General features: G+C 57.7%; 2 protein-coding genes across 2 annotated transcripts; both read left to right on the top strand.

Annotated features, from left to right (window-relative positions):
• Window positions 1–954: 954 nt before the first annotated feature.
• On the top strand, window positions 955–2,970 carry LOC128672152 (uncharacterized). Its single transcript, XM_053749098.1, has one exon. It carries the CDS (start codon window positions 955–957, stop codon window positions 2,968–2,970), a length of 2,016 nt encoding a protein of 671 aa, XP_053605073.1.
• A 9,295-nt stretch (window positions 2,971–12,265) lies between these two features.
• Window positions 12,266–14,530, top strand: LOC128672150 (uncharacterized). The gene has a single exon (XM_053749095.2). It carries the CDS (start codon window positions 12,266–12,268, stop codon window positions 14,528–14,530), a length of 2,265 nt encoding a protein of 754 aa, XP_053605070.2.
• Window positions 14,531–15,702: the final 1,172 nt, after the last annotated feature.

Genomic DNA, 15,702 nt, shown 5'->3' with positions numbered 1-15,702 from the left:
AAACACCGTCGCAACACTGGGCGTACAAGACCTCGAGCTGTCAACGGTGCTCGATAAAATGGTCGAAAGTGAAGCTGCTTGGCAGGCCGTCGCAGAGTTTTGTGAGGCTGTCATGGAGACCAAGGAGGAAGCGGAAAGAGTGAGAGAGGCGACGAGTACTGTACCATCTCGCCGAGCACGCAATGTGCGCCGTAGGAGGCGCGCAAATATGGACCTTAGACCACCATAAGGTCCGGCCTGCGGGCGCCGGACGGGGCAGTCCGACGCCTGAACAGCCACAGGCCAAGAAGGCGCGGGAGCACTGGTGTCCGGTGCGACCGCCCAACGAGACGGATGAGGAGTAAAGCTCCTAAATTGAAGAGGTCCGCGATGGTGGACCAAAGCTTTGCCGAGGCCGCGTTGTGCATGCGCGAGCGATCCCGCAGCCTCGGCCCGAAAGCCGAGAAGGACACCGTGTGGTTTTTAGTCCGTGCAAGTCGGACATACCCCGGCGCTATGCCCCGGCGCCGGGCACGCGGAGGCGTTTTCCACACGAGAAAAAAAAAAAAAAAAAAAAAAAAAAAAAAAAAAAGGTTAGGTTAGGTTAGGTTAGGTTAGGTTAGGTTAGGTTAGGTTAGGTTAGGTTAGGTTAGGTTGGGGAACCACCCCACAGTGCTTGCGTCCACGTCGCGTTCCCCGGGCAACGTCGCGTCCTAACCACCGTAACGGAGTGGTTAGGCCGACGGCTAAAGTGCACTGTGCAGAAGGAGCAGTTTGCAATTGTGAAGAATGTCATCTAATGACCAAACCTTGAGGGACGCCCGCGGGCGTTTCCTGAAAAAAGGCCCTTCTCAGGGCCACCCAAAAGGCCCTTCTCAGGGCCACCCAAAAGGCCCTTCTCAGGGCCACCCAAAAGGCCCTTCTCAGGGCCACCCAAAAGGCCCTTCTCAGGGCCAAACAAAGGGAAGGGGGGAAATGGAATGTTCAGGGTCTGAACATTCCGCTGGGGAGGAAACGGACGGGAGTGGCCTCGCTGTGGGCCAAAAGAGGATGGGGAGCCTGATGGGAAGTGCGGGCTCCATCACCTCGCTGTCGGAGTCGGTGCTGGGCAACAAGCGCCTCTATTCTGAGGTGGCGACTGGTTCCGGCACCGACACTGAGGTCGGTGTGCCACGGGCACAGTCAGTGGCGAAGAGGGGCAAGGCCCGGGGTGCCTCGCACCTGACGAGGGCCCGGGCTGAGGCGAGGAGGAGTCGAGAGGAGGATGCCGAGGCTTCCTTCTCGGCCTCTCTGGGGGCTCGGGCCTTCCGGAGGGGAGGACCCCCGAGTGGTGGGGACGATGATGTGGTGGTGGCCCCCATTGATGCGCGGGACTTTGGGGCCATGGGTGCTGATGGACTCATGGCCACTGCGGTGGAGAGGCTGGGTATAATAACCAGCCTCGTCGGAAAGACTGCCGCCCTCAAGGGGGGCTTTAACTCCAAAATTATGCGGGCCTCCTCGGATATCAGGGATATCGTGGACACCCTGGTGGCGCGCAGCGAGTCGGACGAAGTTCGACGCCTTAAGGCCGATAATGGTCGCCTCCAAAGGGAGGTGGCCATTATGAAGGCTGAGGTCGCTGCGCTCCGCCGGGGGTTCGAGGAGGCTCGCCGTGAGGCTGCTCAGGCTGCGCGGACGGTGCAGCGGCAGGCTGCTCCAGTGGAGGATGAGCTGGAGCAGAGGATGGCCAGATTGATTGATGGCCGTCTGGCAGCGTTAGGACTGGCTGGGTGTCCTCGGAGTGCCACTCGTCCACCTCTGGCGGGTGACAACTCCGAAGTGGCGAGGGCTGCAAGGACGGCCATTGATCAGGCCTCCGGTCTGGGTCCGGCGCCGCGGCTTGAGCAGCCGGTGGTGGAGTTGGAGGTTCGGGCCCCTGCACGCCCGGCCTCTGAGAGGCGGGGTTGTAAGGGCGTAGGTGCTGGGGGAGTGACAGAGTGGGGGCCCTTCGGGCCGTCGACCTCAACAGCTGTGGTCGACGAATGCCCGGAGCTCCCCTGGGTCGAAGTCCGGGGGAGGAGGGGGAAGGGGAAGGGCGTGGGAAAGAAGTCCCAGCCCAAACCTGCGGAGCGACCGGCGGCGGCCCCAACAAAGGCCACTGCAACGGCGCCCAAGGCACCCCCCAGGGCGGCGCCAGCGAGGGCGGCCAAGCTGTCGGCCCCTAGCTCCTCGGCTGTAATTCTCAAGTTACAGCCGGAGGCAGCGCAAAAAGGGGCCACATACAGCTCCGCCCTCCTCAAGGCCGAGCAGGCGGTGAGCCTGGAGGGGCTAGGAATCGGCTCGCTTCGGATTCGCCCGAGTGCGACCGGGGCGAGGCTAATCGAGGTCTCTGGCCCTTCCAACTCAGACAAGGCAGATGCGCTTGCATCGGCCTTGAAGGCGGCCCTTTCCGGCGTCGCGGACGTTTCCAGGCCCGTCAAAACCGCGGACTTCCGCGTGACGGGCCTGAATGATGCGGCAACGGCGCAGCGGATAAAGGCTGCGGTCGCGCAAGCCGGGAGCTGCACGGAGGACCAGGTCTGGGTGGGTGAAATCCGCTCAGACTGGCGGGGCTCTGGCTCTGCCCTGATGCGCTGCCCGGTCACGACGGCTAAAAAGCTGATCGAGGCGGGCAGCCTCACGGTAGGCTGGAGTCGAGTGCAGCTCCGGCACCTGGAGGCGCGCCCCATGCACTGCTACAAGTGCATGGGGAAGGGGCACACCGCATCGCTGTGCCCCTCGCAGACGGACCGCAGCCGGCTCTGCTATAGGTGCGGGGAGGCAGGGCATTTGTCCGCCTCCTGCACAGCGGAGCCCCGCTGCGCGGTATGCCGCGACGCCGGCAAGCCGGCGGGCCACGTGATGGGGGGTAGGGCCTGCAACCCACCCCCGATCCGAGGGAAAGGGCCGTCCCCTCCTCCGCGCGAGGGAAGGCAAGGGGAGGCGCCAGTCGGCCAAATGGAGGAGTGATGGGGGTTACCTTCCTCCAGGCCAACCTCAACCACTCCGCTAGGGCGCAGGACCTCCTCCTGCAATCCATGGCGGAGTGGGATCTGGATGTCGCGGTGGTCGCGGAGCCGTACGCGGTTCCCTCCCTGCCCCACTGGGCGGGGGATCTGGATGGCCTCGTGGCCATCGTGGCTAGGCCTGGTGCCGCCCCTCCCCTCGCGATTAAGAAGAGAGGGAACGGCTTTGTGGTGGCGGTTCGGGGAGAGTACGCCATAATTGGTGTTTACTTCTCCCCGAACCGGGATTTGCCGGCCCTGGAGCGGTTCTTGGATGCTCTGGGGCCGGAGATAAGGCGGTTAGCGCCCCTAAAGGTCTTCGTGGCCGGTGACTTCAACGCCAAATCAACGGCGTGGGGGAACCCGGCCACGGAGCCCAAGGGGCGAAAGGTGGAAGAGTGGGCGCTGGCCGCGGGGCTGTCTCTCCTAAACAGGGGGACAGCCCACACGTGCGTGCGACGGACGGGCGGATCGGTGGTGGACCTGACGTTCGCCACCCCCTCCGCCGCGCGCTCCGTGTCGGACTGGAGGGTGGAAGGGGGGGTGGAGACACTCTCGGACCACTTGTATATTCGGTTCGAGGTGTCGGCCGCCCCCCAATGTCAGGCGGCATCATCGTCCCGGGTGCGCAGCCGGTTCCCGCGCTGGGCCCTTACGCGGCTTGACCGGGAGCTGGCGGAAGAGGCGGCCATCGTCGGCCGCTGGAGCCTCCCGCCTCTAGACGGAATGGGGGTGGACGATGCGGCTGACCGTCTCGGCGACGCTTTCACAGTGGTGTGCCGGGCGGCCATGCCAAGCGTAGGTCGAGCCCCCCCTAGGCGGGCGGTCTATTGGTGGTCGGCGGAGATTGCCGCCCTTCGCGTCGCCTGCAACGCGGCCCGAAGGGCCTATAGTCGAAGCAGGCGGCGCAGTCCCCGGGACGAGGAGAGGGATGGTCAGCTGTATGCGGTGTATGTGGAAAATCGCAAGGAGCTGCAGCTGGCCATCGGTCGGGCCAAGGAGGAAGCCTTCGAGGAGCTGGTGGAGGGTATCGAAAGAGACCCATGGGGCCGGCCGTATAAGTGGGCGCGAGACAAATTGCGCCCACAGGCGACCCCGCTAACGGAGACCCTTCAGCCAGCTCTGCTGGGGGAGATTGTCGGGGATCTATTCCCCGGCAATCCGCGAGGGTTTTCTCCTCCGAGGATGGCCCGACAGCCGCCTGACGCGGAGGGAGAAGAGATGGAGGCGGATCCGCCTCCCGTCACCGACGTCGAAATGGAGGTGGTCCTCGACCGCCTCCAGACAAGGAAGAGGGCACCGGGTCCAGACGGGGTGCACGGGAAAGTGCTTGCGCTGATTCTCGTGCACCTCGGGGAGGAGTTTCGGGGGCTGCTCAACCGCTGTCTGCGAGAGGGGCAGTTCCCGAAATTATGGAAGGAGGGCCGGCTCTGCCTTATTCCGAAGGGGAGCCGGCCCTTGGACTCGGCTTCGGCGGTGCGACCTCTGGTCCTGCTGAGCGAGGCTGGGAAGGCCCTAGAGAGCGTTGTGGCCTCTCGCCTCGTTCGGCATGTGGAGGAAGGCCCGGGACCGCGTCTCTCTGACGTGCAGTACGGATTCCGGGCCAAGAGGTCCACCATCGACGCCCTCAGGCGTCTGCGGTCGGTGACGGAGGAGGCGGATCGAGAAGGCGATGTGACCCTGGCGACGTCTTTAGACGTCGCCAACGCCTTCAACAGCATCCCGCACAGTGTAATACGGGAGGCACTCCGGTACTTTGGGGTGCCCTCGTACCTGCGGCGGCTGTTGGGGGTGTACCTGGAGGATCGTGTTGTCCTGTACGAGGACGGGGGGGGTCGTATGGTTCGGCGGAGCGTCGGATGCGGTGTGCCACAGGGGTCGATTCTCGGCCCTATCCTGTGGGACATCGCATACGATTGGGTCCTGCGGTGCCGGCTTCCCCCCGGGACGGGTGTCATCTGCTATGCGGATGACACTCTCTTCACGTCCCGGGGTGCGAACTTCGGTGAGGCGGCGCGGCTGGCCGAAACGGGCCTCGCCCTTTTGGTCGGCCGCATAGAGAGGCTGGGGCTTCGGGTCCGACTGGATAAGACCGAAGTCCTCCTCTTCCGCGGGGCCCGGACGCGAGGACCTCCCCCAGGGGCGCGCCTCCAGGTGGGTCATGAGGAGTTGAGGGTGAGTGCCCAGATGAAATACCTGGGCCTCATCCTCGACGGGAGATGGTCCTTTGTCCCCCACTTCCGAGAGCTGGGGCAAAGGATCGTCAGGACGGCTGCGTCGCTGGGCCGACTCCTGCCCAATCTGGGTGGGCCCAGCGACGCTGTACGGAAGCTGTACTCCGGCGTGTGCCGGAGTATGGCGATGTACGGCGCCCCCGTTTGGGTGGACGCCCTTGCCGCGGAGAATAAGCGCCTTCTCCGGCAGGCGCAGAAGGTGATCGCGGTAAGGGCGATACGGGGGTACCGTACCGTGGCGTACGCTGCGGCCACAGCCCTCGCGGGCGACCCGCCGTGGGAGTTGGTGGCGGAGGTGCTCGCCGAGGTTTACCACTTTGTGGCGAACAGGAGGGAAATCGGCGAGCACCCCTCGCCTGAGATAGTCCGGCGGGTCCGCTTGCGAGGGCAAGCGGAACTCATGCGGAGGTGGGAGGCAGACCTGGCGCGGGCAACGTACGGTGTACGCACAGTGGAGGCCCTGCGCCAGGTCCTGGAGAGATGGATGTTGAGGCGGCGCAAGCCTCTCACCTTCCGCATGACGCAGGTGCTCACCGGGCATGGCTGCTTCGGTGAGTACTTGCACCGCGTGGCCCAGCGGGAGACCGAGCCGGTCTGCCACGATTGTGGCGAGGCTCGGGACACTGCTCAACATGTTCTAGAGCAGTGTCCCAGGTGGAGTCGGCAGCGCCACGATCTGGTGGCAGTGCTCGGTGGAGTGGATCTGTCGCTCCCGAGTGTCGTCAATGCGATGCTCGGGAGTGACGGAGCCTGGGCGGCAGTGGCCTCCTTCTGTGAGACTGTTATGTCACAGAGGGAGGCCGAGGAAAGGAACCGCGAGGACCACCCCCTCGCGGAGCCGATCCGCAGAAGGCGGACGGGGGCGCGACGCAGGCGCTACCTTGCGCGCCTGCAGGCGCCCCCCTAAATCGGTGGGACTAGTCCCACCCGACGGCAGGGGTCCACCAGGTGTCGGTGGGCCCCTGAGAATGGTGAGTCCGGTCTCTGGCGAAAGAGACCGGCCAGTCGCTGAGGCGTCTTGTGTTAGATAGATCCGAGGCGCCTCCCTGTAAAGCGGCCGATGGCACCCGCAGGGGTTTAGTGGGTAGTCTGGGCTGGATAGCGGCCCAGGAGTCCCACACTCAGTGCGTAAATGCATTCCCCTGCGAAAACAAAAAAAAAAAAAAAAAAAAAAAAAAAAAAAAAAAAAAGGTTAGGTTAGGTTAGGTTAGGTTAGGTTAGGTTAGGTTAGGTTAGGTTAGGTTAGGTTAGGTTAGGTTAGGTTAGGTTAGGTTAGGTTAGGTTAGGTTAGGTTAGGTTAGGTTAGGTTAGGTTAGGTTAGGTTGGGGTGCTACTGTCAGGAAACCTCCACGTTGGCTCGATGATTTGAAGGTTTGCTTCTGTCACTTGATCTTTGATTCGGTGATAGCGGCGGCTGACAAGTTATTGGGCTGGTGCACCCTGGGCGACGGTTAATAACTCCCCGTTTAGGGGTCTTGTTAGCCGTTGGCAAATGTCCTGGCAACTGGTGGTGGGTTACCCATGTCGGGTAACCCAGGTTGGAGAGCCAATTGGCTCAGTGGCTGTGAGAGAAGGGGGCTAAGCCCTCTACTCTTACAGCCGTGGTAGGGGTCGCGGGGGAGGAGGAGGGGTTGGTATTACGGTGCGCCGCTCTCCCCATCCTCCGCGACCAGGCGCGGCCATGGCGCAAACATGGTGGTTGGTGGGGCCGCAGAGGAGGAGGACTGCCGGTATTACGGTGCGCCGCTGTCCCTATCCTCTGCGGCCGAATGAGGCGCGGCCATGGCGCAGGCATGGTGGTCGGTGGGGCCGCAGAGGAGGAGGACTGCCGGTATTACGGTGCGCCGCTGTCCCTATCCTCTGCGGCCGAATAAGACGGAGAGCCGCTGCCTCCGGTCTGCTTCCGGACTGGATGGCGTGCGGCTCGCCTTGGTGGTTGGGGGCGCGCCTGCGGGCGCCCCCCCTGAATCGGTGGGACAGAGGTCCCACCCGGCGGCAGGGGTCCTCCAGATGTCGGAGGGCCCCTGAGAGTGGAGAGTCCGGTCTCTGGTGAAAGAGACCGGCCAGTCGCTGAGGCGCCTTGTGCTAGTTAGATCCGAGGCGCCTCTTTGTAAAGCGGCCGATGGCATCCGCAGGGGTTTAGTGGGTAGTCTGGGCCGTTTGCCCAGGAGTCCCACACTCAGTGCGTAAATGCATTCCCCTGCGAAAACAAAAAAAAAAAAAAAAAAAAAAAAAAAAAAAAAAAAAAAAAAAAAAAAAAAGGTTAGGTTAGGTTAGGTTAGGTTAGGTTAGGTTAGGTTAGGTTAGGTTAGGTTAGGTTAGGTTAGGTTAGGTTTTTTTTTTTAGATTTCTCCTGGATGCTACACGACATCCGGGAGGAATTTATTATCGAGCATTATTACAGAGTTTCTTACATAATATATATCGTAGTTTTACATAAGCAATTGTCTTTGATTTTACAGTTTTGTTGCCTCTGCGATTTGATACAGTGGCGTTTATTTTATAATCACTTAATTATTAATCTAGTTACAATTGTAGGTTAAATTTTTTCAAGTTAGTTAGTATGCTGTGTAAATGGTTGCTAATGTCTTGATGGTGGAGTCTCGGTGATGAATTTGATATAGGTCATATGGGTCTATCTTGTAGATCCTGGCTACTTCTTTGTGTTCGTTTCTTGATTTGTAAAATTTTGGGCAGTGTTCTATTAGGTGTTTCATGGGTTGTATGCTAGGTTATAAGTTGAGTAGTTTCAAAATTCGGTGCTATTTTTTTTTTTTTTTTTTTTCTGTAATTTTTTTAATTGTTCTAAACTTGGGAAGAATTTATTAATGTGATGGCCTGTTATTTCCTGTAATCCATTTTTAGTTGTGTTACCGCTATGTTACTGTTGGAGGATTGTGCCATTCCGAGGGCTGAAATTTTGTTTTTAATGAGGATTGCTGCTTTAACTTTTTGAAAATATTGAATGAATTCGTGGTGCGTGCGGTAGCTCTTCATGAGGTTTATTTGGAGGAATTTCGTTTCTGTTTAATATCCAAAGTCAGTGGCTTCTTCTATTCTGTTTATGGCTGCCCTTATTCTAGGGCACAGCTTATGGTCGGTTGCGGAGTGGTTTAGGTTGAGTTGTGTGTCTTGGATGTTCCTTATTTGGCCTTTGCCTGCACAGTTGTAACAGCAGGCTGACTCTGGAGCGTTCTTGGTTGGACAGGTGTCAATCTGGTGGTCAGGGGATGCACAGTGTGCGCACGGTTTAGTTTTGGATGTGCACTTGTTTTTCGTGTGTCCAAATTGGAGGCACGAGTGGCACTGTATAAATCTTGTTTGGGGGGCTACGTGCACTCGTTGCAAGTCAACAGCGATCCTCTCTAGTCCGATGATACGGGCGTAAACAGAGGGGTCGACTTCTAGTACGGCGTTGTATAGTTTAGGGTTCCTGTTGTTAGTCAAGTAGCACAGCCTGATTGATTCTGTTGGGAGAGTGTTTTGTGTTGTGATGATTTGTATAAGTTCTTCTCTTTTTATTCGGCTATGGATTCCCTTTGCAATAATCAGTGGTTTACGTTTCTTTGGTATAGAGGCTTTCAGGTGTTCGAACTGGTTAATGTACTCTAATGTTTCTTTCTGTTGTTGTGGGTTTTCAACTTCTATTATAAGTTTGTCTTTTGTAATCTGGGTTATTTTGCTAGGGGCGAAGTTCTTATCTTTAAATGAGATTTGTTCTCTCAGAGTCTGTATAGCTGGTTTGGCGTTGTCGCCGTCGGGGGTTGGGGTCTTGACAAGAATGGCTGGTTTAGTGGGGGTCTTGGCGGTCAAAGAGGCATATGTGGGGGCCTTGGAGGGAGTAGAGAGGGTATGGAACGCCTCAAGCTCCTCCCTAAAAACCCGTCTGAGAGTGTCTTCCTGAATAGTGGGGTTTGGGGTTAGGGGGTTAGGGGTGTCCTGAGAGCTTTTCTCACTATTGCTCGATGTGATTCTTATCGTAGTGCTCTTAATAGCTTCTGCTGCTTCTACTATTAATTTCTTATTGGGTGCTGTGACGCTTTTTCCTTGATTGATTGCTTCAATAATGATGTTTGCTAGCTGATATATTTTTTCTGTGGGGTTTTCTGACAAATTGGGGAGGGTCGGGGGGGTGGGCAAGGTGGCTTTAACGCTAGCCATGGTAAATGAAAGAAAAAAATGACTTTACAAAAAAAAAAAAAAAAAGGATAAGAGAAATATTTTAACTTTATAAATTAATATCTTAGGAACTAGTTGAGAAAAGATTTCAAAAATGGCGTAGGTGTACTTCTGTGGGTCTAATCTATTGGAAAAGAGTGCAATTTTGACCAAAAATGCGAAAAAGTAGTGAAAATTTCCGATTTTACGAGCTTAATATCTCAGAAAGTACTGGGTATAAAATTCCAAAAACAGCGTGAAACTTATTTTTTAGGTCTAGACTATGGATGTATATTGTTGGTTTGTCCAAAAATCCCGTAGGAGAAAAGTGATTTTTCAGTTTGAAATTACGTAAAGTCGTCGAGAAAGTGTTCTCTTTTTTGGTTAGGACGAACTATCTCAGGAACTATGGCAGGGAAAATTCTCAGATTTGGCACAATTATGGTCAGATAGATGCACTAGGGGCTCAACTATGTCACTCAGCTCTGGGGCTCCAGGGTCCTGGTGTGTGATGACGCGAAGTCGCCAGATGTTGAATTTCGGCAGGAAAAACGGCTGTATCTCAGGAACGCGGGATCCCAGGAACTTGGTGAAACTGCCTTCAGATGCGTCTTCTTACCGCACTTCAGGAGGCAGTTGAACCACTAGCGTAGGTGCATGGGTTTAGCCGCAAACACAAGAAAACCGCTGATTGGCTGTGATCGTTTTTCTGTGATAGCCACCTGATGGCTCAGCAGAAATGTCTCAAATTTGGTGAAATTGTGGTCACTGATTTTACACATAAGATAGCAGTTCAAAAAAGTGGGGTTATCGATCTTATTCCAGAGAAAAAATTTTTTGAAGTTTAAAATTTTTAGAAGTGAAAATGTTTGGGTTTCCTGTTGTTACACTATTGTCTTAATATCACTGTACTATATGTCAAAAGTTGCGCACTGTTGTAACCTTTAATTTGGTATATGAATCATAAAGATATCTGTCCACTGGGTTTTTTTATTGATTTTAATATGAAAAAAGTCAACGAAAATTTAGAGTTTTTGCACTTTTAAAAATAGTTACTAAAAATCTACACTTATAACACTACACACAGTTTATAGCACTAATATGCACGCATTTTTTAAGGTATCTCACTTAGCTGTAGCACTTTTAGATCCGGAGGTATTAATTTTTTAAACGAAAAATGGGGAATTTTTTGCGCGGAGCGACGCGGACCATGTGCGTTCAGCTCGCGCGCGGCGGGGAGACTGGGTTAGGTTAGGTTAGGTTAGGTTAGGTTAGGTTAGGTTAGGTTAGGTTAGGTTAGGTTAGGTTAGGTTAGGTTAGGTTAGGTTAGGTTAGGTTAGGTTAGGTTAGGTTGGGGTGCTACTGTCAGGAAACCTCCACGTTGGCTCGATGATTTGAAGGTTTGCTTCTGTCACTTGATCTTTGATTCGGTGATAGCGGCGGCTGACAAGTTATTGGGCTGGTGCACCCTGGGCGACGGTTAATAACTCCCCGTTTAGGGGTCTTGTTAGCCGTTGGCAAATGTCCTGGCAACTGGTGGTGGGTTACCCATGTCGGGTAACCCAGGTTGGAGAGCCAATTGGCTCAGTGGCTGTGAGAGAAGGGGGCTAAGCCCTCTACTCTTACAGCCGTGGTAGGGGTCGCGGGGGAAGAGGAGGGGTTGGTATTACGGTGCGCCGCTCTCCCTATCCTCCGCGACCAGGCGCGGCCATGGCGCAAACATGGTGGTCGGTGGGGCCGCAGAGGAGGAGGACTGCCGGTATTACGGTGCGCCGCTGTCCCTATCCTCTGCGGCCGAATGAGGCGCGGCCATGGCGCAGGCATGGTGGTCGGTGGGGCCGCAGAGGAGGAGGACTGCCGGTATTACGGTGCGCCGCTGTCCCTATCCTCTGCGGCCGAATAAGACGGAGAGCCGCTGCCTCCGGTCTGCTTCCGGACTGGATGGCGTGCGGCTCGCCTTGGTGGTTGGGGGCGCGCCTGCGGGCGCCCCCCCTGAATCGGTGGGACAGAGGTCCCACCCGGCGGCAGGGGTCCTCCAGATGTCGGAGGGCCCCTGAGAGTGGAGAGTCCGGTCTCTGGTGAAAGAGACCGGCCAGTCGCTGAGGCGCCTTGTGCTAGTTAGATCCGAGGCGCCTCTTTGTAAAGCGGCCGATGGCATCCGCAGGGGTTTAGTGGGTAGTCTGGGCCGATTAGCTGCCCAGGAGTCCCACACTCAGTGCGTAAATGCATTCCCCTGCGAAAACAAAAAAAAAAAAAAAAAAAAAAAAAAAGGTTAGGTTAGGTTAGGTTAGGTTAGGTTAGGTTAGGTTAGGTTAGGTTAGGTTAGGTTAGGTTAGGTTAGGTTAGGTTAGGTTAGGTTAGGTTAGGTTAGGTTAGGTTAGGTTAGGTTAGGTTAGGTTAGGTTAGGTTAGGTTAGGTTAGGTTAGGTTAGGTTAGGTTAGGTTAGGTTAGGTTAGGTTAGGTTAGGTTAGGTTAGGTTAGGTTAGGTTAGGTTAGGTTAGGTTAGGTTAGGTTAGGTTAGGTTAGGTTAGGTTAGGTTAGGTTAGGTTAGGTTAGGTTAGGTTAGGTTAGGTTAGGTTAGGTTAGGTTAGGTTAGGTTAGGTTAGGTTAGGTTAGGTTAGGTTAGGTTAGGTTAGGTTAGGTTAGGTTAGGTTAGGTTAGGTTAGGTTAGGTTAGGTTAGGTTAGGTTAGGTTAGGTTAGGTTAGGTTAGGTTAGGTTAGGTTAGGTTAGGTTAGGTTGGGGGACACCCCACAGTGCTAGCGTCCTCGTCGCGTCCCCTGGGCAACGTCGCGTCCTGACCACCGTAACGGAGTGGCAGGCCGACGGCTAATTGGCACTGTGCAAGAAGGAGCAATCGTTGCGCTAAAATGAACGGAACTCAATTGCGGGACGCCTCCGGGCGTTTCCTGAAAAAGGGCCCTTCTCAGGGCCACCCAAACGGCCCTTCTCAGGGCCAATCAAACGGCCCTTCTCAGGGCCAACTAAAGGGAAGGAGTGGAAAGCGTGGGGGGAAGAGTTTGGTGGGGGGAGAGAAAAGTTCGGGCGGGAAGGACGGAAGTGATAAGGAGCGGTCCAGGCCCGAACATGAAGGAAGTCGCGGTGGATCGGAAGGGGAAGGAACGGTCCAAGGAAGGCTGTGGAATCCGCTGGGAAGTGTGGGCTCCATCACCTCGCTGCCCGAATCGGTGCTGGGTACCAAGCGCCTCTACTCAGAGGTGGCGAGTGGGTCCGGATCCGGTTCGGACACGGAGGTTGAGTGGACACGGCCGGAAATATTGTCGAAGGCAAAAAGGGGGAAGGCTCGAGGTGCCTCGAATATGACGGGAGTCCGGGCTGAAACGCGAAGGAGTCGGGAGGAGGATGTGGAGGCCTCCTTCTCAGCCACTCTGGGGACTCGGGCCTTCCGGAGGGGAGAACACCCGAGTGGGGACGAAGGGTCGGATGTGGCGCCCATTGAGGTACGGGACTTCAGTGCCCTGGGTGCTGAGGGACTTATGGCCACCGCGGTGGAGAGGCTGGGAATTATAACCAGCCTCGTCAGAAAGACCACCTCCCTCAAAGGGGGCTACAGCGCAAAAATTTTGCGGGCCTCTACGGACATCAGGGATATTATGGACACCCTGGTGTCGCGTAGTGAGTCGGATGAGGTCCGGCGTCTCAGAGCCGATAACGGTCGTCTCCAAAGAGAGGTGGCCAACATGAGGGCAGAGGTCGCTGCGCTCCGCAGTGGGTTTGAGGAGGCCCGCCGAGAGGCCAGTCAGGCTGCGCGAGCTGCGGAACAGCGGTCAGGTGCACCTGCGGAGAAAGAGCTGATGGAGAGGCTGGAGGCTTCCATAGCCAAAATGATAGATGGCCGCCTAGCAGAGCTGAAGACTTGCCTCCCTCGGATGGTCACCCGCCCACCTCTGGCGGGTGACAGTTCGAGGGTGGCGAGGGCCACTAGGGCGGCCATTGCGGAGGCCTCCGGCTTGAGTCCGGCGCTGCTGCCTAAGCGGACGGGAATGGAAGGCCGTAGAAGGGAAAGTGCTGAGGAGGGGATGGAGTGGGGGCCGTCGACCTCTGCAGTTCCGGACGAGTTCCCGGAGCTCCCTGGAGTTGAGGTTGGGCCGACGACCTCGGCAACTCTGGTCGACGAATCCCCGGAGCTCCCTTGGGTTGAAGTTCGGAGGAGGGGTAAAGGAAAGGGAAAGGGCAAAAAATCTAAGCCCAAGCCTGCGGCGGTACCCAAGGGGCCCCCCGCGACCGTGCCCAAGCCTGCGGCGGCACCCACGGGGGCGCCTACACCTGTGCCCAAGGAGTCCCCCAAGGCGGCGCCACTGAGGGTGGTGAAAAAACTGTCGGCCCCTAGCTCCTCGGCTGTAATTCTTAAGTTACAGCCGGAGGCAGTGCAAAATGGGGCCACATACAGTTCCGCCCTCCTCAAGGCCGAGCAAGAGGTGAACCTGGAGGAGCTGGGCATTGGCTCGCTTCGGATTCGCCCGAGTGCGACCGGAGCGAGATTAATTGAGGTCCCCGGCTCCTCTAGCTCAGGCAAGGCGGACGCACTTGCTTCGGCCTTGAAGGTGGCCCTGGCCGGCGTCGTGGACGTTTTCAGGCCCGTCAAAACTGCGGATTTCCGCGTGACGGGACTGAATGATGCGGCAACGGCGCAGCGGATAAAGGCTGCGGTCGCGCAAGCCGGGAGCTGCACGGAGGACCAGGTCTGGGTGGGTGAAATCCGCTCAGACTGGCGGGGCTCTGGCTCTGCCCTGATGCGCTGCCCGGTCACGACGGCCAAAAAGCTGATCGAGGCGGGCAGCCTCACGGTAGGCTGGAGCCGGGTGCAGCTCCGGCACCTGGAGGCGCGCCCCATGCACTGCTACAAGTGCATGGGGAAGGGGCACACTGCATCGCTGTGCCCCTCGCAGACGGACCGCAGCCGGCTCTGCTATAGGTGCGGGGAGACAGGGCATCTGTCCGCCTCCTGCACAGCGGAGCCCCGCTGCGCGGTATGCCGCGACGCCGGCAAGCCGGCGGGCCACGTGATGGGGGGTAGGGCCTGCAACCCACCCCCGATCCGAGGGAAAGGACCGTCCCCTCCTCCGCGCGAGGGAAGGCAAGGGGAGGCGCCAGTCGGCCAAATGGAGGAGTGATGGGGGTCACCTTCCTCCAGGCCAACCTCAACCACTCCGCTAGGGCGCAGGATCTCCTCCTGCAATCCATGGCGGAGTGGGATTTGGATGTCGCGGTGGTCGCGGAGCCGTACGCGGTTCCCTCCCTGCCCCACTGGGCGGGGGATCTGGATGGCCTCGTGGCCATCGTGGCTAGGCCTGGTGCCGCCCCTCCCCTCGCGATTAAGAAGAGAGGGAACGGCTTTGTGGTGGCGGTTCGGGGAGAGTACGCCATAATTGGTGTTTACTTCTCCCCGAACCGGGATTTGCCGGCCCTGGAGCGGTTCTTGGATGCTCTGGGGCCGGAGATAAGGCGGTTAGCGCCCCTAAAGGTCTTCGTGGCCGGTGACTTCAACGCCAAATCAACGGCGTGGGGGAACCCGGCCACGGAGCCCAAGGGGCGAAAGGTGGAAGAGTGGGCGCTGGCCGCGGGGCTGTCTCTCCTAAACAGGGGGACAGCCCACACGTGCGTGCGACGGACGGGCGGATCGGTGGTGGACCTGACGTTCGCCACCCCCTCCGCCGCGCGCTCCGTGTCGGACTGGAGGGTGGAAGGGGGGGTGGAGACACTCTCGGACCACTTGTATATTCGGTTCGAGGTGTCGGCCGCCCCCCAATGTCAGGCGGCATCATCGTCCCGGGTGCGCAGCCGGTTCCCGCGCTGGGCCCTTACGCGGCTTGACCGGGAGCTGGCGGAAGAGGCGGCCATCGTCGGCCGCTGGAGCCTCCCGCCTCTAGACGGAATGGGGGTGGACGACGCGGCTGACCGTCTCGGCGACGCTTTCACAGCGGTGTGCCGGGCGGCCATGCCAAGCGTAGGTCGAGCCCCCCCTAGGCGGGCGGTCTATTGGTGGTCGGCGGAGATTGCCGCCCTTCGCGTCGCCTGCAACGCGGCCCGAAGGGCCTATAGTCGAAGCAGGCGGCGCAGTCCCCGGGACGAGGAGAGGGATGGTCAGCTGTATGCGGTGTATGTGGAAAACCGTAAGGAGCTGCAGCTGGCCATCGGTCGGGCCAAGGAGGAAGCCTTCGAGGAGCTGGTGGAGGGTATCGAAAGAGACCCATGGGGCCGGCCGTATAAGTGGGCGCGAGACAAATTGCGCCCACAGGCGACCCCGCTAACGGAGACCCTTCAGCCAGCTCTGCTGGGGGAGATT

This window comes from Plodia interpunctella, chromosome 8 (genome assembly GCF_027563975.2).
Source record: "Plodia interpunctella isolate USDA-ARS_2022_Savannah chromosome 8, ilPloInte3.2, whole genome shotgun sequence".
Classification (NCBI taxonomy): Eukaryota; Metazoa; Arthropoda; class Insecta; order Lepidoptera; family Pyralidae; genus Plodia; species Plodia interpunctella.
The sequence above is the reverse complement of the archived record's forward strand: the minus strand, read 5'-3'. Positions and strand labels throughout refer to the sequence as shown.